Source organism: Quercus lobata, chromosome 10 (genome assembly GCF_001633185.2).
Source record: "Quercus lobata isolate SW786 chromosome 10, ValleyOak3.0 Primary Assembly, whole genome shotgun sequence".
Classification (NCBI taxonomy): domain Eukaryota; kingdom Viridiplantae; phylum Streptophyta; class Magnoliopsida; order Fagales; family Fagaceae; genus Quercus; species Quercus lobata.
In genome coordinates, this window is record NC_044913.1 from 5,402,841 (window position 1) to 5,427,512 (window position 24,672).

General features: G+C 36.2%; 3 protein-coding genes across 4 annotated transcripts; 1 reads left to right on the plus strand and 2 right to left on the minus strand.

Moving 5' to 3' along the window:
- Positions 1-108: 108 nt before the first annotated feature.
- Positions 109-1,956, minus strand: LOC115964254. The gene is made up of 2 exons (XM_031083607.1): positions 518-1,956; positions 109-436 (listed from the first exon to the last, which is right to left on the minus strand). The coding sequence occupies exons 1-2, from the start codon at positions 1,954-1,956 to the stop codon at positions 109-111; spliced, it is 1,767 nt and encodes a 588-aa protein (XP_030939467.1).
- A 5,670-nt stretch (positions 1,957-7,626) lies between these two features.
- Positions 7,627-11,807, minus strand: LOC115966039 (phosphopantothenoylcysteine decarboxylase-like). Its single transcript, XM_031085378.1, has 3 exons — positions 11,597-11,807; positions 9,857-10,204; positions 7,627-8,171 (listed from the first exon to the last, which is right to left on the minus strand). Exons 2-3 carry the CDS (start codon positions 10,199-10,201, stop codon positions 7,875-7,877), a joined length of 642 nt encoding a protein of 213 aa, XP_030941238.1. The 5' UTR covers positions 10,202-10,204; positions 11,597-11,807; the 3' UTR covers positions 7,627-7,874.
- An 8,448-nt stretch (positions 11,808-20,255) lies between these two features.
- On the plus strand, positions 20,256-24,472 carry LOC115962579. Of its 2 annotated transcripts, XM_031081437.1 has the most exons (4): positions 20,256-20,478; positions 22,814-23,186; positions 23,822-24,007; positions 24,160-24,472. In XM_031081437.1, the coding sequence occupies exons 2-4, from the start codon at positions 23,175-23,177 to the stop codon at positions 24,229-24,231; spliced, it is 270 nt and encodes an 89-aa protein (XP_030937297.1). In that variant the 5' UTR covers positions 20,256-20,478; positions 22,814-23,174; the 3' UTR covers positions 24,232-24,472. The 2 variants fall into 2 exon arrangements, with proteins under 2 accessions (XP_030937297.1, XP_030937298.1); XM_031081438.1 differs by lacking the exon at positions 22,814-23,186 and having other exon boundaries at positions 20,259-20,478.
- Positions 24,473-24,672: the final 200 nt, after the last annotated feature.

Sequence of the window (24,672 nt, forward strand, 5' to 3'; positions counted from 1 at the left end):
CCTCCTCAGGTGCTCCACATTCCAAGGATGTTCCAATTTTCTCCCGTCCAGGGCTTCCAAGTAGTAGGATCCTTACCTTTTACAATTGATAACTTTATAGGGTCCTTCCTAATTTGGGCCCAACTTCCCATATGCTGGGTTTTTGGTTGACAAAGAGACCTTTCTCAGGACGAGATCTCCTATGTTGAAATGCCTTGGCTTCACCATCGCATCATACTGCCTAGCCATGAGGTTCTTGTACTTTGCTGCCCTGTGTTCTGCGTCTGCCCTTACCTCGTCTATTAGATCGAGGTTTAAACGGAGTTGCTCCTCATTATCCTTGTCTTGATACATCATCACCCTGTGATTGGCCATATGTACTTCTGCAGGTATGACTGCTTCGCTTCCATAGGCTAACTTGAAAGGAGTCTCCCCCATAGGGGTTCTCACTGTGGTCCTGTACGCCCATAAAACTCCTGGTAACTCATCTGGCCATACTCCCTTTGCCCCTTCAAGCCGAGTCTTGATGATTTTCAACAAGGATCGGTTTGCAACTTCAGCTTGGCCATTGGCTTTGGGGTGTGCAGGCGAGGAATAATGGTTTTGAATTCCAAAGTGTAAACAAAAGTCCCTGAAGAGTGCATTGTCAAATTGTCGTCCGTTATCAGAAACCAATACCTTCGGCACTCCAAATATGCACACAATGTTCTTCCACACGAAATTTTTTACATTTTGTTGTGTGATATTTGCTAACGGTTCAGCTTCCACCAATTTGGTGAAATAATCGATGCCCACCACTAGAAACTTCATCTGCCTTGTGCCCAGAGGGAAGGGACCCAAAATGTCTAGTCCCCATTGTGCAAAGGGCCACGGTGCCACCATCGGGGTGAGGTATTCTAATGGTTGTCTGGGGACGTTACTAAACCGTTGGCACTGGTCGCAGACCTTAACGTATGCTTTAGCATCAGCTTGCATGTTTGGCCAGTAATACCCTGCACGGACGACCTTGTGGACAAATGACCTGGCTCCTGAGTGATTGCCACATGCTCCTTCATGAACTTCTCTCAGTACATAGTTTGTTTTGTCCGGAGCTAAGCACCTAAGATAAGGTTGAGAAAAGCCTCTCTTGTATAGCACTTCGTTCATAAGTACGTACCTAGCCGATCTCACCCTCAACTTCCTAGCTTCGTCCTTCTCTTCTGGTAGTCGTCCGTCTTTTAAGTATGATATAATCGGGGTTATCCAATTTCCTCTACTATCCACCTGTTGGACTTCCGGGATATCTATACTTGGCATATACTGAACTTCATCAGATTCGTCCATAGATTCATTCGCTAAGGCTTCTTTTGCTATGGTATCAGCTTCCACGTTCACCTCCCTTGGGATTTGAACGAAGTCAACTTTTTCAAATCTTTTCATAAGGCGCATCACCCTACTAAGGTATTTTCTCATCCGTTCTTCCTTCGCTTCATACATCCCATTTACTTGCCCCATGATCAACTGAGAATCCCCCAAGACAAGTATAGACTTGGCTTCCACAGACTTAGCCAATTCTAGCCCTTTAAGAAGGGCTTCATACTCGACTTCATTGTTAGTTGCTTGGTACTGTAGACGAACCTTATGTTTCAGTTTGTCTCCTTCTGGGGATTGTAGGACCACACCAATTCCACCTGCATGTCGTGTAGACGAACCATCCACATGGATGACCCATCTCTTATTGTCTTCTGTCTCATCATGACTTAGGGTAAACTTCGCAATGAAATCTGCTAGTGCTTGAGCTTTTATGGCATGCCTTGGTTGATATCTAATGTCAAACTCACTGAGCTCTACAGCCCACTGGATTAATTGTCCTGCAGCTTCCAATCTATTCATTGCCTTCTTGAGCAGATGATCTGTCATGACATTAATAACATGTGCTTGGAAATAATTCCTCAACTTCCTAGAAGCGGTGATCAATGCGAAGGCTAATTTCTTCATTTGTGGATACCGTCATTCCGCTCCCCTCAAAGCCTTGCTCGTATAGTATACAGGTCTTTGCACTTTATCTTCTTCTCTTATCAATGCTGAGCTCACGGCATGCGGGGTTACCGCTAGGTATAAATATAACTCCTCTCCCACCACTGACGGACTCAGCAGCGAAGCCATGGTAAGGTATGCCTTCAAATCTTCGAAAGCTCTCTGACACTCATCAATCCATTCGAATGCTTTTTTAAGAACCTTAAAAAATGGCAAACATTTGTCAGTGGCTTTAGAGACAAACATGTTGAGTGTAGCAACTCGTCCAGTAAGGGATTAGATTTCTTTGGTATTTTGCAGAGGCTTCATATCCAATATTGCTTGAATTTTATCAGGATTCGCTTCAATTCCCCTGTGGGAGACCATAAAGCCAAGGAATTTCCCTGATGATACTCCAAAAGCATATTTGCTAGGATTCAGCTTCATGTGATACTGTCTCAGTGTGTCAAATGTCTCCTGCAGGTTGTCTAGATGCCTTTCCTCATCCTGATTTTTCACCAGCATGTCATCTACATAGACTTCCACATTCCGCCCAATCTGCGGACGAAACATGTGGTTGACCAATCTCTGATATGTCGCCCCTGCATTCTTTAAGCCAAATGGCATCACCTTATAACAGAATAAGCCTTCACTGGTGACAAAGGATGTCTTCTCTTGGTTCGCCTCGTCCATCCTTATCTGATTGTATCCAGAAAAAGCATCCATGAAACTAAGCAACTTGTGGCCCATAGTTGAGTCTACCAACTGGTCAATGCATGGCAGCGGATAACTATCCTTGGGGCAAGCCTTATTCAAGTCAGTGAAATTTAAGCACATTCTCCACTTGCCGTTTGCCTTTTTGATCATTAATACATTGGCCAACCAATCCGGGTAGTACACTTCCCGAATAAACTTCGCCAACATCAACTTTTGAACCTCGTCTTTGATAGCACCATCTCTCTCAGGGGCAAACACCCTCTTCTTTTGCCGCACAAGCTTGGAGTAGGACATACATTCAAACGGTGGGTAATGACGCTAGAGTCTATACCCGGCATATCCTCATGACTCCACGCAAACACATCAATATTTTTTTTCAAAAATTGGGCGAGGTCCTTCTTAATCTTCTCTTCTAGATCTGCTCCGACCCTGGTACACCTCTCAGGGTTATCTTCATCCAAGGAAATATCTTCCAATGTTTCGATAGGCTCTGCTACAACTCTCTTTTCTTCAATATTCATGACTTGAACTTGTTCATCCATGGCTAACATGGCCAAGTAACATTCTCTTGCTGCTAGTTGGTCCCCTTGTACTTGCCCTACTCCGTGTTCTGTTGGAAACTTGACTGATAGGTGGTAAGTAGAAGTAACAGTCTTCCAACTATTCAAAGTTGATCTTCCAATTATGGCGTTGTAGGAGGATGGACAATCTACCACAAGGAAGTTCACATCCTTGGTGATTTGTCGTGGGTATGCCCCCACTACCACGGATAAGGAAATAGTACCCACGGGTTGCACCTTCATTCCACCAAAACCTACTAGGGGGGAGTTTACTGGACGGAGCTGGTCTCGTCCTAACCTCATCTGCTGAAAAGCTGGATAATATAAAATGTCTGCCGAGCTTCCGTTGTCCACAAGCACTCTTCTAGTTGTGTAGTCAGCAATTAATAAGGAGATGACGAGAGCATCATCATGGGGGTGATGAATTCTCTCAGCGTCTTCGTCCGTGAAGGTGATTGCTTGCTCGTCTGTGGACCTTGCTCTCGGTGACCGTCCAGAAAGTTGGACGCTCTGTACTACCTTCAAGTATGCTTTCTTGGACTTTGACGACTGGCCTGTTGAACTTCCCCTTATAATGACTCTTATTTCTCCGAGCGGTGGTCGTGATGATTCTTCCATCTTCCCTTTCTGTTTCTCGTCCCTGTGGTCTCGTCCAAGGAAACTCCTCAACTTCCCTTACCTTATAAGATTTTCAATGTGCTGCTTTAAATCGAAATACTCGTTTGTATCATGACCATGATCCCTATGGAAGCGATAATACTTGTTCCTATTGCGCTTATTGGGATCTCCCTTCATTTTCTCCGACCATTTCAAGGAATGATCATCCTTGATCTGCATAAGGACCTGCTCAAGTGGGATGTTCAAAGGGGTATATTGCTGGTTCCGTGCTGAAGAGCCTGGCTTCTTACTATCTCGGTCTTTCCTTTCTTCTGTCCGTCCCTTCTTTGGACGAGGGCCTTGCTCGAGATGGCGACTGGGATTTGCGTCTACTCTTTTAAACCTCTTCCTCTTCTTAGCAATGATCGCGTCTTCTGCATTCATAAAATATTGAGTCGAATGGACAAGTTCAGCCATGGACTAGGGTTCTTTTTCATAAAATTTATGTATAAACAAATCCGAATTCACCCCATTATGGAAGGCCGCCAATAGGAGCTTATCATCTGCTTCGTCCACACTTAGGGCTTCTCTGTTGAAACGGGTGATGAATGACCGAAGGCTCTCGTTCTCTCCCTGCTCTATGGTCAACAAGCTGGACGAGGAATGCTTGTGCCTTTGTCCCCCAATGAAATTGTTAACGAACAACTTGCTCAACTCTTCAAAAGAACTTACCGAATTCGGGGGTATTTTGCTGAACCAAACTCGTGATGGACCCTTAAGGGTGGTAAGGAAGGCTCTACACATTATTTTGTTAGGCACCCCTTGAAGATGTATGGTGGTCTTAAAGGTGGCTATGTGATCAAACGGGTCGCGTGTTCCATCATACGAATCCAAAGAAGGCAACTTGAACTTTGATGGTAGAGGGTGGCCGTTGATGGAAGGCGTGAAGGGGGAATCAGTTCTATGAACCAAATCTTCTATTGGATTCGCCCTTCTCATATTCTCTTTCATTTCCTCCATGACTTTCTTCATTTGGTTCATTTCTTCTTTCAAGTGTGGTACCGTTCGTGAAGTGGTGCCTCTGAACTGACTTCCAATTTCAGTATTCTCTCTATCACCATGACTCTATGTTTGTCCTCCTTCTTCACGTGTCTACCTCCTCATATTAATCTTCATTCTTAACTCTTGGTTTTGGTGAGTCAACTCCGCCATAGCGGCCACAATAGATTGCGCATGTTGGACAGATGATGTCTGCATGACCGGTGCAGATTGGCGATCGCGATGAGGGTTGCTGCTTCCCTGATAGCCTGGGCTAGTAGCCCTCGATCTAGTCCGAACCATCAACCTTTTGTCACGGAGAAGTAAACTGTAAAACAATCTCTTCCCACAGACGGCGCCAACTGATAGTTCCTTGGATATTAGTAGGTTGATAAGTCTCGAACGATGATGATCTTTAGGCTATATCCTGTAAAACAAGAACAGTGAATCAGAGGAGACCGATGGGGACCGGCCAAAAGTCCTCCAATGGTGAAATTAGTGAACTTGAAATTCTCTGTAAGGAAGGAGTATTTTTTTAAATAAAAATGTCTGAATGCCTTACCCTTCATCGAAGAATCCTTATATAGTATGTGTGGAACGGTTATCTGTTTAATAACCGCTCCTAATGTCGAGGAGTCTGGAAAATTAGGGGTAACTTCCATAACCACTATGGAAGTTACCTTAGTTGGACGGCTCGTTCCTTAGTAGTTAATGTAGAATTTGGCACTTAGTAGTTCAATCTAGTGAACTCGTCCATCTTTCATTAAAGACGGACGAGACTATCTAGGACGGCTTGTCCTTGTCCAAATGATGAAGGATGGATAAGATTCCCATGGGATCTCGTCCGTCCAAAGATGGGCGAGGATAGCCAGGATGCTTGGGACGATCACTTCACCTGTCTGGTTTGCCCTAGCTTGTCTTTCGTTGGACGAGCCATATGGACGAATTCAAGAGTTGATGTTTTTTGTGACATTATCAGAAAGTACTGTAGATAAAGGTAAAAGTTAGTTAAAATAGTACAGTGAGACTTATAAATAAAACCAAAAAGTCTAGTGGGGCCATGAATAATAGCAAAAATAAGTTGAATAATGAAATAATTTTAATTTTTAATCTTAATCCAAACACACACTCACACTCAATCGTAACCCACAGACAACGGACTAGATCTAAGTTTACTATTCAATTTTTTCTCTTTTATATGTAAATCTGTAACGTTACTTTAAAATATTGTAAAATAAAGGAAATATAAAGACAAGAATAAAAAATATGAGAGTAAGATTATGTGTTTGTTTGGCAAAAATTATTTTTCTAACTTATTTTACTATTCAGCTTATTTTTGCTACTATTCATGAGTCACACTGCACTTTTTGATACTATTCATAAGTCTCACTGTACTGTTTCAGCTAATTTTTACCTTTATTTACAATACTTTTAGCAAAAAGTTTTAAGTTTCAACAAAATAAACGGATCTCATACGGATCCTATATCTGAGTAGTTTCTTATCTAGTGGTCATCCAACACACTGTATTATTTCTAACATTAGATACATATATATCTTTCTTTGTTATTTGTCTCTCAGAATTTTACTATTTATATCACATCATTACAATGCGTCTTGCACTGGTAATTTTTAAATACTTTTAGAACGTGAGAATAATGTTTTATTCTCTTACATTCATGATGAAGTTCATCCATAAAATTTATGATAAAACCCACCACATAAATACGAAAAGAAAAAACATTATTTTTTTTGTATTTATAACACCTAATAAATTTTCCCTACTGCAGTATCTATTATATATTATAAAAGAAAAAGGTATAGACAAAGCTTTAATTGAAGGAGTAAATTTCTACTCCTAAATATTAGCTCTTGTCTTACCTATAAAAATTAGGGTGTCTTACATGCACCCCATTTGTCTTACAAGCCGCCACGTGTAATGTTGAGAAATATTTAACATAAAATAGTTAATTAAAAATTTTTGTAAGTAATATCTATTTGACCATTTTGCATTGTTTTACAAAAGAAACATTGTTCTTATTTTAGTGGAAGTTAGTCTACAACATTAAATGTAGCATACTTGTCAAATTATCCACTTGACAAGATTGGTACTCATACTTGTCAACATTAAATATGTCTTAAGACATTTGTCGATAATAGTTTTTTAAGTTTGAGAAATTATGAATTTTTTTTTTTTTTTTTTAGGAACAAACATACAAGTATTTGTGCAAAACTGAGAAAATAATATTTTAATACGAAGGCACACAATAAATTCTATTAAAAAATTATAATAATTCTTAAAAAATGATGAAATAAATTATACTATATATAAATTATTATAAAAAAAAGACGCTATAAGTTGGAACTCTAAAAAAAAAAAAAAAACTCCTCTTGATACACCATTTTTTTTTTTTTGGACTCATTAGTTGTTGCCTGAGAAAAATAGGTCGTTCCTTTTTGTTTGTTTTTAAAATTTTGCCTTTTGTACTGCCCAAAAACAAAATTTGCCTTTTCGTCGTTTCTTTCCTCTTTCCACACGTAAAAACAACACTGTAGCTCACACCCTAGGTAAGCATTTATTAGGACACAGCAACACCGTACATGTTTACAAGTTTGGTTTGGGAGGAATTGAAAATGACAAATATTCACCGGCCACTATAACACAATGAATACAACTCCTTCAAAAATAAAGGATTCAATTTCTTAAACCCATATAACTTTCTGAGGAAAACACCAATCATCTTAAGAAAGTTCGTATACTAGTGAGGCAGAAAGAATTGAAATGCAAACATTAATCATGGTGTTAAGAATAATTAGCATATTCAAAATGTACATAGTACATACAATATGCCCACATAAAGAGACCAAATGCAAGAAAAAAACAACAATGCACCTGATACAACATAGGACCACAACAAATCAGCACGTTAATCATACCAAGTCAACCAACCCTTCCCTTGTCCCTAAAAAATCCAGCTTTACAACACTTGTTAATGAACATTACTGCTGCCACCTTGTTGAATCTTTGACTCCACGAAAAGCCTAACTGTTGAGTAGATTAGAGAAGGTTCAGCCATTGCACCATTGCCATAATCCCCACATGCCAGCCTCTTTGTGACGGGTGGGATGAGAGAAATTCCAAGCTCGTCAATTGACATGAGATGTCGTTCCGTGAAAGGATTGTTCCACATGAATGTGTTCATGGCAGGTGCAACAAAGAGTGGCTTGTTGTAATCCCATGCTCGCACAATGCAAGTCAGTAAATTGTCACACAATCCCCCAGCAATCTACAATAAGAGCATAGTACATGCATTAAAACATATTCAGAAATTGAGTAAGATTATACTCTTGATTATTTCAAATCATATGACAAACAAAATACATAGCTAAAAAGGAAGTTGAGAAAAGCCAATAGCAGCCACAGAAAATGGGGAATGTCTCTTACAGTCACACCCTCTACTACTTCAACATACATCCGCACATCCACATTTGTGTGATTGTGTGTCAGTAAAATTAATATTATACCACAATCAACCATAAATATGCTCCTTCCCTTTATTTTTTCTTGGAAACAGGGGCCTACACAAATTCCCAACATTATTCATTGCTTGGGAAAGAATTGAGAACTTTTCTATGAATTGGGCTCAATGACACTTCCTCCTCACATGAGAGTGGGTGGAGGGTGAATCATTAAACTCTAGCTCAGGTCAAGCTCAAGTGTCACTTTCTCTTCCTTTAATAATGGAATGGAGGGTGAGGTCATATGGGTTCAAGATTTACTAGATACATGTGCAACTTACAAAAACAAAAACAAAAAAAGGTCAGGGATCATGGGTTCAAAACCTACTGGGTGTATATGTAACTTGACAATTAAAAGAAAAGAGAGAACTTATACTTGCCATTCTCACTTTATACGCACATGAGCTGAATGCCATGTCCCATTTCAATAGGTTGCTTTGTTAAAGTCACAGGATAGACACTCACCAGATGAATAGTAACACAAAACTTTGCATTGAGATCTTTTAGACTTAGATTTAAATTATTTAGAAGAATCTTGTATACACCGTATATGTATCGAGTATCTTCTTTCTTTAATAGATATCTCTATTACTTCACCAAAATGAAAAAGACAACGTGGAAAGTAATTGAGTCCCACATTCATAAGTCTTGGTCAATAGTCACTGCATTCCTAGACTACCAAGAATCAGCAAACATTATTTATCGCACTCTAGTACCTTTGCATGACTGCAGAAAAAAGGCCTACAACATAGTTAAAGTAACCTGTTAGTTCACAGCGCTAAAAAGGGATTCTGTACACACAAAAGGTTTTCAATTCAGTGCACACACAATATAACCTGACAAACAGAATTACTCCCAAAGAAAACTGAAGCAAGCATAATGAAACAGTACTTTTTTGTATCCCATAGCAAAAAATAATTTTAATGTGCTTATTTAATATAAATTTCAGACTCTCAAGAAATGCTAATACATCAATTTCTATAACTTCTTTTGTGAAGCAATAGAAGGCATTCTAGTTTGTTTAATGCCACCAATTCAAAAAATGCATTTAGGTATCAACTCAATCAGAAAATCAATGAAATAACTAATTTTCAAATGAGTGGTCTGTATGGCCCAAAATGAATGACTTGGCCTAGTTGCACTGATGAACCAGAGATTGCTATTCCATTTGGTTCCTTCATATAATATATTAGTAAGAAAAGGAACCACTTTCTCTTTTCCTTTAATGCACTGTTTTCAAGAACCAAATTGAGGAGTATGGCACTAATTTCCAAGTTTTGTGGTAATCAAGAGGTTTTGTGGTAATCAAGAGTTTTTCTTTTTTCTTTTTTCTTTTTTTGAGTAATGTTTGCCGTTTCCAGTAACATGAACTCACCTCTATCATCCTGTTGCCACTCAGTAAAATTTCAAAGTAAGATGGAAATTTTTTTCTGAAATTTCTCAAATATATTACCTTGCCAAGTGTGTTGGCTGATAATGGAGCAATAACCATGATATCAGCCCATCGGCGCAGCTCAATATGAAGCACACTGTCACCAATTTTGTTCCAACTAGACCATTCATCCTCGTCAGTATAAAGAACTACACCCTTAGGAAGTGCCGCCCTATCTATGAAATGTAAAGATGCCCTTGTGGCGACTGCTCTTACTTCTGCCCATTCTGAGAAACAATGGCAAAGATTCCCGAACTTTATGGCAGCTACACTTCCACTAGCAGCAAGTAGAATCCGTGGCTTCCTGGAAGCAGCATTGACTTGTGTTTGCTCCCTTTCTGCACTTGCAGATTCTGAATATTCCATAACCTACACAGGGAATTCCAACAACATTCTTATCCAATATTCATATGGTATCTCAACATATATGCCCACAGCAAATTGACTTGTATCAAACATTCAATTTAAATTGGTAATAATTTAAAGTACCGCAATAATTTGCAAAAGTAATTATCAAGAAATACATTCCAAAAAACTTCATTACAATTACAGCTAGAAGTCAAATTCAAGTCACTAAAATTTTGTACCAAACATAAACAGATCAATTGCACATAAAGAGCAACAAAATGTGCGTGTGTGTGTGCACCAATATGTATTTGCATAAAAAGTGAATAAATGGTGAAAGAAAGCAACAAGTGATCTCCCATTTCACAGCTCTATGGAGTATAAATATTCATTACAACAAAACAAATGGTGAGACTGTAGAAGAAAATTGAAGGTTTTCAACTCAATGGTTTTGCTGAAAGCAGCTCTTAAGCAGAATACACAAAAATAATAAAAACTGCTCTAGAAGCAACCGTCCATGCAAAGCTATCTTAAGATTTTAAATCTAAAAGCAAGCTAATTGAAATTAAATCAATAAAATATACACCTTCACAAGCTACACACACTTGGCCCCACGAAGATTATACTCTTATGCGAATACATATGATAGACTCATGCAACAGATAAAGAAGAAGAATGAGAATAAACAAGAATATCAATGGTACGCATAATAGTAGAATTTTCATCCACAACCATGTTCCCCTAAACTACAAAACTAAACAAATAAGCACTTTGTCCACTAATGTTAGGATTTCCATCAAATTTAACCAAAAATTCAAATTTCTAATACACGCATTCCGTCCCATTAAATTTGACAGAAATTCTCAAGGCGGGGGGGGTAAAATACTTAGTACCGATAGTTAAGGGCGGACATTGCTCGATTTTGAAATTTAGGGAAACATTGCAGCTGCACTATAACTATAGCTAATTGGAGAAACCACAAATTAACCCAAAATTTAACAAGAATTCTAAGATATATGTACAAACAAAGAATAAAAATCAGCACAAAAGAGCTTGAATGCCGATTAAAAATCAAAGCTAAGATCATCACACATGCTAACACAACATACAAAATCCTCCACCGTTTTCAAACACCAATTCTAGGAGGTTTTCCACAACCTTATAGAATCCGAAAACAACAAGGAACTCAAGTAAACAACTGATATGCCATAGATCAACCCATTTAGCGTTTTTTTTTTTAATTATTACATCATTCAAACTCCGTACAATACATATAATCTCAAACTTATACAAGAATTAAAGTGAAATTTGCTCAGCTACCAAATAGATCAAACATTTGAATTTCTCAGAAAAATGAAAAGAATTAAAAAAAAAAAAAAAAAAAAATTGTGTGTGAATAGGTTTTAAGACACTTACCTAGTACTTTGAATTCCTCCGAGGGTTTTTTCTCTGAGAAACTCAAACTTGTTTGTGTTTTTCTTTTCACTTCAAACTTCAAACTCTAATTGCAGCTGCTTAAAACGGTACCGTGTTGTGTGACTTTCTCTGACTTCTGAGACAAACCTTTTTCTTCGATCTTTCCCACCCAAATTAAGAGACGCACATGGCCCCATTAAACGCGCCGTTTTGTTGGAGCACAGGCTTATGTCTGGTTAGGCGTTTTGGAAGATTCATGGCCTTATTCTAGTAATGTTATTTATATTTTTTTAACATATATGTGAATGAAAAAATGTGTAAAAATATATGTAATGTTATTTAAATATTGAAAACAGTTGTTTAAATAATGGTAACAAACGAACCCTAAAAATAGTGTTTTTAAAATTTAAAAATTTTGTTTTGCAATCACAATTTATTATAACTTTTATACAAACTTCATTTTAAACTCAAAACGCAATTTTCCAAGTCATTCTTTTGGGATGTGTTTTTTGCTTTTAGGCTTTTGGAACCTCTGGGTTTATATTTGTATTTCATGATTTTTTTTTTTTTTTTTTGGAATACTAAGTATTTCATGAACTTTGATATAAAGGAAAATAGTTATGAAACATGTTACTCTGTCATACTGATCATGTAAATAAATAATAGTAATATATAATAAATGTTATAAATGTACAATAATAATTCATATAAATTAAATAATAAATAATAGCACATTTTTTCTTTTTCTTTTTTGAAAGAATTACTAAATTATTATGTATTGTTAATATTATACCGCATAGTTACAATACTACACATATATATAGGGTTGGCTCTTCCACTAGGCCAATTAGGCTATTGCCTAAGACCCCCAAGTAGGGAGGGAGGACCTAAAATTTCAAAAAATAAGGAGATAGCAGGAAAAAAAAGGGAAAAGAAGGGGTAGTAGGAAAAAAAAAATTGGTTTCCAAATGAAACTCCAAAAAATTGCTACATCCTTTTAACCAAAGAACAAAGAATTCTAAACAAAATCAATTGTCCCAAAATAACATCATTAACTTCTAGACAATCCAAAATTCAACCAGATAAAATAGTCTAAAAATATTGCACACAAATTAAAACAATCAAAAATCTCAAATCCTTAAAATTTAGCCACTATGCTCTCTCTATCTCACTCTTGCTCTCTGCCTCTCTCTATCTCAGCTCTACTTCTCTTTCGATCTCATCGAGGACCCGACCTAAGATATGGTTTGTTTCACTCTTTCCCTCTTTAAAATCTGATTTTTCAGTTTTCCTCAATGCACTGTGAATTTTCATGGATGCTTTTTGTTTTTGTTTCCATCGTGGTCGACTTTTGTGGGCTGTGGCTGTGCTGTGGGCTTACTTCACTTATGGGCTTGTGAAGTTTTGTTTTTTATATATTATTTTTTTAATCTTGCGTTTTTAGCTTTTTTATATCATATGTTTTGTTATTGGATCTGTTTATCTTTTTCTGTGTATTAGTAGAATAGTAGTACTATACTATAAATTTTTCAATTCAAAAAACAAAACTTGTAAGTTATAACTTAGAATAAACATATATAATTTTTATAAGTGTTAATTCATTTAATAATATAATAAATATGTCTTTATTTATACTGGTTGAGATTGTTACATACTTATTATTGTTTGGTGAAGTTACAATAGTACTTTTTATATATTAGGTTCTATTGCTCTATACTTGAAAATTATCTTGTATTCTAGTTATTATAAATAGGGATAATTACACTTTACCCACATGTGGTTTGCCTCTAATTAGACTTGCCTACTCGTGGTTTCAATTTTGACACTTTACCCACCTGTGATTCCCTCCGTTACTAATCCGTAACTTACCTCTCCTTCAGCCGTTACTCTAACACATAATATGTCTGTTAGGGTACTTTTTTTTTTACACCTAATTTTATTTGGGTACCACCTATTTATTTTCAAACACCAGTAATAAGTTATTGGGGTTTTTCCAAATATTTTTTGCTCTATTATTACATTAATCACAAATATTTCATATCTCATTATCTAAATTGGGTTATGATATAAATTATCACAAAAAGCCCCAAAGCTCATATTTTATCCAATTTTATTATCATATTCTATTTAAAGTCCAAGAATACTTATGCTTGGCAATATTTAAGAAGCCCATAATTCAAGTTCATGGCAAAACAATTTTATCAATGGAATTCAAATCCATGATCAAAGCCCATGATTTAAACACATGGCAATTTATTTATCCAAAGCTCAATTTTCATTGGCAACATCAAAATCCAATTCTCATTGGCAACATCAAAGCCCAATTCTCATTGGGAATATCAAAAGCCCAACTTGCGTTGGCACTATTAAAAACTCAAGCTAACTACTTGGCACTATTCTATCAAAAGCTGAAGGTTATTAAATACTTGGCAAAATAATATATCATAATTATTTCACTTAAAAGTCCGATAATAAATAACACTTAGAAATTCTTAAACATATTATTACGATATTACAAGCTCATGGAATTTATGAATTATCTATTCTCAAAACCCATGGCAATCATCTTATAAAAGCCCATGGAAAGTTATGATTGTTAGACCCATGACATATATTTATTGTTATAAACTCATGAAATACATGGACATCATTTGCATCGCGACACCCATAATATACGCCTTCAATACTCATGGTAAACATTCAAACCCACAAGCTCATCATTTAAGTTATGAGGCGATTATTAGAAACCATGAACATTATTGCAACATGGAATTCATCAAAGTAAATAGTACTTACAAAAGTATTTTGAAACTTGTCCTATTGTTTCAAACATTACAACTAATTGCTCAAACGCCCATTGCAAGTATTTATGAAAAAACCCAAAAATATTTACTAATAAAATCCATGAGGAATGAAAGCCCATGGCAACATGTGCACACAATCCAACCCATGTGAGCAAGCCCAAGCAAAAAACACAAGCAACTAACCAAAAGGCAATTAGAGACTCATACAAGGGAACCAAGCCTTTGAGAATGGACTAAGGGTTGTCTCATCAATTTTTTGCCACCCTCTGCCTGACGTGAACAGTGCCCAAGGGCTGTCATATCAGCTGAAGTCAAAAGGATGAAGATGCTCCATGATCTTCCTCAAGACTGTACCTCCAGCGGAAGGGGAGCTGAAACCAAATTATCCAAATTTCAATAAATTGATGCTATAAATGTTAAAAACGATCAAGACATGATTCATGTACCAAGCCCATGAATCCTAAAGGGGAAAATTTGGGAACATGTGGTTTGGAGGGCATAAAGGGATCTTCAGTGGAAACCCCTGAAGTAGACTAGAACTTGACACCTGGCTTAGGGTGTTGAAATCTTACTTCTTGGGGGACCAAATCTCAGTTTGCAGCATTAGGATTCATTCTTGATACACAATAATTAAGTTCAGCCCCGAAAATCTTGGCACTTAATGCAAAAAACTCTAAAATCTCATCATTACCCAAAGAAGCAAGACAACCCCTCAAAGTGGACTTTCCTACTTCTGATCAAAATCTCAGGAAATTTAAACCTTGATTTCGTCACCCTTGATGAGTCATGCATTTTTGGATTCTTGTCAATCAATACTTCTCTAAAGTTCTATTATAAAAACATGCACACCTCAGCCCATGTGGAGGGGGGAGGAGGCCTCTCTAAAGATTTCTGTCATTGACTATATTCTGCAGAAATTCAACCCCTATTAAGCTTCCCCAAGCTCTCTAGAGCTCACTCACAACCTTTCTTAGTCTATAGTCACCATAACACCAACATTCACCGCCTTGCTTACACCTTCCTACTCCATAAACGTCCCATAACTGACCAAAGGACAGCGGCCCTCTCTGAAATTTTGGGTTTGTTTGCTATCTTGCTCGTGGTTTAGCCTCCCTCAAGCTCACCACTCATCATCCTTAGCCCACACTCATCTAATCTCATATGTTCTCTCCCCCTTTCACACAATCATAGCTCATAAATGTCTCTTAACTAGTCACAAACAGACCACTATTCACAAAAAGCTTTAACCTCATAGTTAACCTCATCCCACTCACTCAAAACAGCCCATATTGTCTCATTCATGTCTTATGAACACACACTCACCAAAATCTTAGTCTAATGCTTGCTGCACTGAGCTGGGGATCTTTCTCTCCCTTCATTCCATCATATTTTTTCTCTTTTATTTGTAACTATGGAGCCTTTAAACATTGTTTATTATTATTATGATGAAGGATATAATGTATTTGTAACAATTGAATATTTCCCTTACATTGATGTAATGATGGTTGAAAGTACTGTAATTTCCCTTGACCAAGACACACAAGGACCCCTAGGAGTGAACACTTTTCTAAATTCATTTGATCATTGACTGTTGGACTCTAGGTATGATTTCACCCATGCCGCTGGAGATAATACCGTACCGCTAGAGGACTGATTTGAACTATGACGCCATAAAAAGACTAATAATATAACAAACTAACAACACTAACGTGTTTATTATGCTTTATTGTTGTCTTCTTGTAGGGTGTAGTCTCATTCTCTTGCTTGGGCGGACTTACACCATACCGATAGCCTTTGGGCTTTATTTCAAGGGTCCATTGTCGAGTTTCGGCTTAACTACCCCATATTCTATTTGGGAACATCAGAAAATTTCCCCCTCAACAATGTCAAAAACAAAAGCCCAAAAAGATCAAAAAGTTAGGGTTTTTGATTGCTTAAGAACTTCTTTGAGAACATATGCCCAAAAAAATCAAGCCTAAGTCAACCACTATAAATATCATATTTTCCTTCTTTATGTGTCTCTTTCCTCTCACCTATTCTTCTACAACATTCTCTCTCTCATCTCTTTGCTCTCTCTCTCTGATGGTGGAGTTAAGGAGGACATCGGCCACCATAGCGTCATGTAATGCAAAACTCTCGAAAGCCTTTGAAAGTGTCTAGGTCTAGTCTCTTGATGGCCACGGTGACGCCATTAGAGAGCCGGGCCTTTTAGACAAGGCCGAACTTGCCATTGCCTATGATAAAGTCTGCAGAGAAGTCTTTGGTGGCCACCCTCAACTCAATCATGGAGAATTGGAGGGTGGGGTCGAAGGAAACGCTATCATCGATAGTTATGGCATAAAATTGCCACGTAAAACACGTGCCCCCTTAATTTCAGTGGGTTTGGTGACTAATTGGTGGGGTGGATCTTTGGTTTGGTCGGCGGGGTGGTGGTGGTTTGATTGTGTTGGTCATTGGTGGTGGGATCTGGGTTTGATTGTGTTGGTCTGGGTTTGATTGTGTTTTTCTGGGTTTGTTGTGATTGGTTTCTTGATTTGGGTTTGATCTGGGTTGGTTTGTTTACTAGGTTTATGGGTTTGATTTACTGAGAATTTGGTGTTGATTGTGTTAGAATTTGGAGAAGAACATGAAGAATTCGAATAACCAGTTGTAAAATGAAGAACAAGTTGAAGAACATTAAGAAATGTTTTTTAATTATAAAATTTTAATTAAATTAAAAGAGAGAAAAAATTTTACAGATACCCATTTGATTGATAAATTCAAAGGAAACAAGAAGATAGAAAAATACCCTCATCTTCATTTGTCCTCTAAGCTTTGATTGATAAATTCAAAGGAAACAAGAAGACAGATACCCATTTTATTTTTTTCATGTAACGGCTGAAGACAAAAACCCTAACTTTTTGATCTGTTTGGGCTTTTGTTTTTGACATATTATGTGTTAGAGTAACGGCTGAATGAGAGGTGAGTTACGGATTAGTAACGGAGGGAATCATAGGTGGGTAAAGTGTCAAAATTGAAACTGCGGGTAGGCAAGTCAAATTAGAGGCAAACCACAGGTGGGTAAAGTGTAATTATCCCTTATAAATATATTATGGATAGAATTTAATTTATTTGTATATATAGTTTGATTACAAATGTCTACTAGAAAATATACATCTGGATATAAAAAACTTAAAAAAAAATAAATAAATAAAATGAATTGAGTCTCAAAAAGGATTAATGAATAAATTTATTATTAGTCCTAAACAAAATACAACACAAAATTTAAATGAAAATATCACAAATGAGCAAGAAATTCACCAAAAGGAGGTAAAGTGTAATTATCCCTTATAAATATATTATGGATAGAATTTAAATAAAATACATTATAATTTAAAAATATTATATAAATATTAATTTAATTAGTATATAAATATAAAAAATGCTCTATTTTAGCTATCACCTTAGGCCCCAAAATATTTGGAGCCGGCCTTAGCCCATATAGATCAACCATTAGGCATGTTTTTTATTACATCATTCAAACTCCGTACAAAATATACAATCCCAAAATTATATGAAAGATTAAAGTGAAAATTTCTCAGCTACCAAATAGATCAAACATTTGATTTTATTGGGGAAAAAAAATAGTGTAAACATTGAGGAAAATAGGTGTGACTAGGTTTTAAGGCACTTACCTAGTACTTTTGAATTCCTTGAGGGTTTTTGCTCTCATAAACACTCAAACCAAGTTGAGTTTTTCTTAGTTCAAATTCTCAGTTAGCCCTATTGTTCTGTTTGGTAATGGTGTTGTTGCTTAAAATAGTATTGTGTTGTTGTGTGCCTTCTTACTTCTAAGACTTTTCTTTAATATTCCCCCCACCCACATGGTCCAATTAAACACACCGTTTAGTTGGAGCAAAGACATGTCCTACTAACCAAGACCAACCCCTTAAATTAAGTAAAATCGAGCAATGGATTTTAGTTATCTCAACTGGTAAAGTCTTTGATGGTTGAATAAGAGATTTAGAGTTTAATCTCCGCCTACACAAAAAACCGATTGGTGTCTTGATATAATGATAAAGAGCTATCATCAGGAATGGACACCATAGGTTAAAATTCCAGTAGTGTTTTTATTAATTTTCATCTTTAAAAAAAAAAAAAAAAAACAATATAGAAATTATACTCTAGCCTAATCTAAGTGTATATACGTGTGAAGCTCCCTCCTAAAGATTTGAACCCTGACTCTTATCATTCATACCCCACAAGTACTTATACTAGTGGAGTGATCATTGCACTAAGGGTGTGCGATGGTATTAATTTTCATCTAAGTCCATTACTGATATTATTTTTTTTTTATCTATTAATAATAACTTATCACCTTATTCGATTGTAAGAAAAAAGTTAATGTCTTTGGACTTAATGAGTATCATAAATGTGAACCATTTTTATCTCCCTTTTATTTTAATAAATTCATTAAAATTATGAGTTAATTACAATCATTTTTGAGGGGTAACTCTGCTAGACGAGCACCTGAAAGGTTTTATCTTTCATGAGATCCTCTAGACAACCCCTCTCCACAATTTTTTGTCTCCACCAACTCGATTCGTCATCTTAAAAAAGCTTCATGGACCATAAGACCTTAATCTTAATGGTCCAAATGATCTAAGATCGTCAGATGAACTTTTTTTTTTTTTTTTTTTTAGAAAGAGTTTCAACTTATAGCGTTCACTTCTAATGATAGCTCTTTATCATCAGACCAAGACACCAATCAATTTTTGGTGTAGGCGGGGATTGAACTCCCATATCTCTTATACAACCATCAGAGACTTTACCAGTTAAGATAACTGAAACCCACTCGTCAGATGAACTCATTAGTGGCCAAAAGTCACCTTCGAAATTAAGCAATAATGGTTCTAAGTCTACCACTAGTTATCATGGGATACAAGTTTTCATAAATAAGCTTCATAATATCATATGATGTAGACGAGATAAGTTCATAAATATAAATCTTTATTGTGAATATTTTCGGAGATAATATTTTTTAGAAAATGAGTAATTTTTTAAAAAGTATTTTTTATAAAACTATCTAATTTTCCTAAATTTGGTAGCAACCTTAAATGAGTTGAAAAACAATCTCCTAATTTACCTTATTTAGCTTGTTGTGTGATAGAGTTGTTTTGCTTCTAACAAAATTTAGTGGAAAACAATCTCTAAAAATAGGTCATATATATATATATATATATATATATATATATATTTATATTGACCAAAGATAGTTTTTTTATTTGACTCATACTTTATGATGCTACCAAATACTATAAAACACAAAAAACTATCTTTACACAAGGTTCTCCATCGAAACAAATAGAGCGTTATATAATTTCACAATTCTTGGATAGTGTATTACAATTTATATGTTAATATCTGTTTTAGTAACAACTTATATGGTTTGCTATTACTTTTAATTAACAGTAGCTCATAGAATTAAAATTATTTAAAAGGTTCACGATTTGAAAAAGTTGGGATTTAATTTGAATTTATTCTAAATTATAATTAAATAATGCATTTTACCACCGTCTTTAGTAAATTGTTATTATTATATACTATTAACAATACTTCTTAATGGCAACCATGGAAAAGTAAACTAATAGCTTCAAATCAAATGAAAAAAAAAAAAAAATCAAAATTTCAAGTTTTCATTTGTAAAAATGGACATTTGCCTCTAATTTAGAAATTTCGATTTTGATGATATTAAATTTTACATATAATTTGATTTTCTTAAAATAGAGTTTAAAAAACATGAATATTTTACTATATAATTTCAAGATAAAATCTTTTACTGCATAATTTATAAATTATGGACAAATACTCGTTCCCCTAGTTTTCACTGCCAAATTATTAGTTGGAATGTGAGCACATTCCCCACGGGTCCTCATGGGGTTGATTCCAAATGAAGCTCACACATGGGTCACCATTGTGGATATAGGCCAACAAGTTTTTTGACGGATTAGTCCTTACCCGAACCCGACTCCTCTCTAAACACATTGCTGCCATAGAAGTTGCTGCCACTCTGCTAAGCCACCACCACCAAGGCACCAGGTACCCTTTTTTCTGGCTTTCTTTTTATCCAATGTCAGCTTATATAAGTTGTTTTGGTTTCCTATGACTTTTCTGTCTCATTTGAACCAAAGTAACTGATTTTGTGTTTTATCTGAATAATGGGGGATTTCTGAGATCTCTTGCTCTTGGGTTTTCATTTCTGGACCGTGCTAGATTATATTTGAATTTTGAACAACTAGTTTTGCGAAGAGAGAGAGAGAGAGAGAGAGAGAGAGAGAGAGAGAGAAAAGAAGGAAGGAACTGGATTTTGTAGCTAAGGTGTGATAGTTAATATAGCTAAATAACTATTTACATAATCAACTTGAAATATCATTCAGCTGTAATTTTGAATAGAGTTTCAACTTTTCCCTTTATGCTAATATGATTTAGGTTCATGGAATAGGTCACTCTAAAAGACAACAAGGGGTGAGACATAAACCCCTTACCCCATTAGGGGTGAATGCCCCTCGATTACCCTGGCAACTAGTTCTAGCGGGTGGGGTTAGTTGCCCATAGGTTTTATGGGCTAGAGGCGAGTCCAAAGGGCTCTTTTTTAAAAAAGGTTCCAAAATCCTCTAGGGACTGTGCCTCATTAAACAGTGGGGTCACTAGTTTGATGGGCTGATTTTGGATTACGGTCACAACAGTGGAAGGCTAATATATTCACAAGAGTAGTGAGCTATTAGGTATATGAATATGGATTTATGTGTATTGATTGCTCTAGAGTTGTCTTGTTGGCTTCACAAACTATCTGTCTCATGGGGTTCAGGTCCTGTTGGCTGAACTGAAGCTGGTCATGAACTTGTAAATGCAAGTCAAACTCAGGTTTTCTGATTTTAATTCTGGGATTCATACTGCTATTGGATTTAATCAAAATCCAAATGTGATTATAAAATGTGTTGGCAATTAAAAAAGTTTTGAGATGCCTATCATGTATGAATTTAACATGGGTTGGTATAGGCTACTGTTATAGGAAAATAAAATTACTGGCTCTTGTGTGGACTGCATCTTCCAAATATTATTATTTTTTGATGATCATCAGATTACTTTGTTGTGAATCCAATATTATTTGACAAAAGTTGTGTTGCTTGAGCAATGTAGTGAATTCTGTTTAACTACACAATTGTGTCATTCTTGTGTCTTGATCTTTTGAGCATGATGTGGCATAATTTTTGTTAAAATTTGATTCTCTTCTTTCATAGGGTTTAGTGGCAATAGCTTGGGTTTGGGATTTAATATAATCTGACTAGGATATTATATATTTGAGAAGTGATTAGCAAGGGTTTCTGTCCAAATTTAAAGGACAAAAGTTAAGAGACATTTTGTTGGTTATATTATTACAAATTGCAAGTTATCCAGAGGTTGATAATGTTTTTAAGCATAATGTTAGATTCAAAAAATGAAGTTCATGTACTTGGAATCCATGGAGGCTTCTCTGAATGTGTCAAAATTTGTTTAAAACCATGTTACTTGTGCAATAAAAATATGCAATTTCATGTTTAGGCCCAAACAATTAGGCATTGAGTTATTTAACTGATTTTCTCAGTGTTGTATTTTGCAGTCTTCATTGATTTTGCCCACCATGTTTTGTTTTGCTTGTTTTCATCCTTTTTTTATTTTTTTTGGATCTAGGTTTTTTGCTGTAATTCTGACAGGCACACAATAATACTAGGCTCCTTGAATTGAATGTTTTACCATAGGAATATTATCTGGTACATGAGTCACTTTTCTATAAGGAAAAGCAATGCCATAGTAAATGTGTCAAGTTTTATATGGTGCTTTTCTGTTTGTAGATTAGTATGGATTTATTTATTTATTTTTTTTGCTTTAGTATAAACTGAAACTGCATTTTATTTCATAAAAAGCCACCCAAGTCTTGAATCCATGACCTCACTCTCCACCCTCTTCTTGTGGGAGAAGAAATTTTCATTTGAGCTAGTGCTCATTGACAGAAAACTAAATAACTGGATTGATGAATTAAGTTCATTCAAATTAGGTTCTTAAGGGAAAAAATTGTCTTGGCAATCACCTATAGCTAAATGGCACTTCCTCTTCCCATGATAATGGGAGAGAGGGTGAGGTCGTGGCCTCGTGGTCACTTGTGTGTGTAACTCACCAAAATGACCATACCATTTGACCTCTGCTTCGAGGGGAGATTCAAACTAGTGACCTCTGCTTTATGAGGTGTGGGGTTCCCAGTCAATTGTGTGCATTAGGGTAAAATGACCATACCATTTGTCTTCTAAAGGCTGTCCAGCAAGTTACTTTTCCATGTTAAATAAATTCATCCTCCTCACCTCCTTAAAGAAACCCATTTGCAACCTGAATCTCATAGGCGAGGAAGGGAAAGGGGAAAGAGAATCATGAAATGAGATGAGGTACACAATTTTGCAAAGGCAAGGGTGATCGCAAGTTGATTGGGATCAGTATGATGGCCAGCCTGTCACTCAACCATGTCAATTAGGGAAGAAAGAAATCCATTGCCAACCAACGCAAATCTACTTGCCAAACGTCTGGTCTGATTGGGTGATTCCATCATTTGGGTGGAGATTGATGTCAAGGCCAGCAATCCGAGCCAATCTATGCAAGATCTAATGAAGATGGAGTTGATCTTTGTCAGATCTAATGGATATGAAAAAGAGAGGTCTACAACTAGCAAGGGGTGATGCTGGTGAGGTTGAGGTTTAGGAGGGACGATGACAGGCAAGGTGGGCATTGTATTTTAGTCACATTGACAGTTGAGTTCAATATAATGTCATGATAATTGTTTTATATTCAACTAAAAATTTTTTGAGAAATTTTGGATGTAAATATGAGTTCTGTAGGAGTAAAATATGGGTCTAGAATCTGATTAATGGAAATTCTTGAAACAAGGCTTTGCTGTAAACCTGTAAGCTGTTTCTTGGGTTGGTAATTGAAGGGCAAGCAACTTGCTTTTCATGCTAGAGGGATTGGTAATTGAAGTGCAAGCAACTTGCTTTTCATGCTAGAGTGCAATCTCCAATCAAACACTTTTCAGATTCTCTAGTATTCTTTAGTGGGTTTATCTTGCAATCATCAGAATGGTGCATGCTCTTTGTCAACGAGCTTTAGCTCATATGGCACCTCCTCTTCCTATAAAAACAAGGGTGAAGGGTGCATGTTTGACTTACTAAAAACGATGCATTCTCTTTGTTCCTTAAATGGAAATGTATCTGGTATATATGTACCTTGAAATGTCAAGTCTCACATTGTTTGTGACATGTTCTCTTTATTCTTATTATTTTCCTGAATATTGGAACTCTTTTAAGTGTTTTTTTCCCCCAAGTTGTTGAGTCTACTCTGTCTTGTTGGGCATGTGCAGTTTAAGTATAGGATAATGGGTCGGAAAGCTGGTTCGCTTTATATCAACCCAAAGAAATTTAGCTCTCTTCACAAACCTTGCATGAAGGAAATGATTACATTTCTCAACTGCTTGGCTGTCAACAGCAACAGTAATGATAAGTGTGTCCGGCATAAGGAACTTTTGAGTGCCTGTATGGACTCTCAGGTGATACAACTTTTCTGAATTATTGCAGCATATTCTTCTCCTATCTTTTTTCGTCCTATTTTTTTGTAATTTTTTGAAAATATTAATTATGTTCTTCTTATATTGTCCAATGCATTATATATCTCTAAAACTTTTGACTGCCTTTGTTATAGGCAACCAATAAAAGAAAGTCTTGGGGAAGCATTAATTACCACCTGCAGAGGCTTAGCAGAGGAAGAAAGTAGTTGGGTTTGTAGTGAAAGAATGTTTTATTAATGTCCCATTCTTCAAGTTCAGTAGCAGAGCCTTAGCATGAAAACATTTTGGTTGTTGGACCAGAAAAAAGTTTTGAAATCATTTCCCAATTTGAATTGAATGCATCCACTGAAAACATCTATTGTGGTTTATATTAATCCTTGTTGCAGTAAAGAGTTTTACAGTGCAACTCTACGTTCGGTAGAATGAAATTAGACAAGATAGACATCAGAGTTATTTCTTTACCAAGCTACTCAAAGCTTCAACATGTTGCTCATTGATAAGTGATAACCTGTTTTATCTGCTCACAATTGTCCATGCATCAGTTACACCGGCCAAGTAAACTTTGTTTTTCCTCTTTTTGTATTTCAGCTGCCCCTACCAATTCTTAGCTTCTCCGCTTTCTTTTTAAGAGGATGAAGGGGAAACCT

Excerpts from the sequence above, each read along its gene's own strand:
- LOC115964254 (XM_031083607.1), bottom strand. The coding sequence starts at position 1,956 with ATGAAGAAATTAGCCTTCGCATTGATCACCGCTTCTAGGAAGTTGAGG. Across the intron at positions 437-517 it reads GAAGTTGCAAACCGATCCTT|GACCACAGTGAGAACCCCTA; the intron begins GTTGAAAATCAT and ends ATGGGCGTACAG.
- LOC115966039 (XM_031085378.1), bottom strand. The coding sequence starts at position 10,201 with ATGGAATATTCAGAATCTGCAAGTGCAGAAAGGGAGCAAACACAAGTC. Across the intron at positions 8,172-9,856 it reads CAGCCAACACACTTGGCAAG|ATTGCTGGGGGATTGTGTGA; the intron begins GTAATATATTTG and ends CTCTTATTGTAG.
- LOC115962579 (XM_031081437.1), top strand. Across the intron at positions 24,008-24,159 it reads GTGCCTGTATGGACTCTCAG|GCAACCAATAAAAGAAAGTC; the intron begins GTGATACAACTT and ends CCTTTGTTATAG.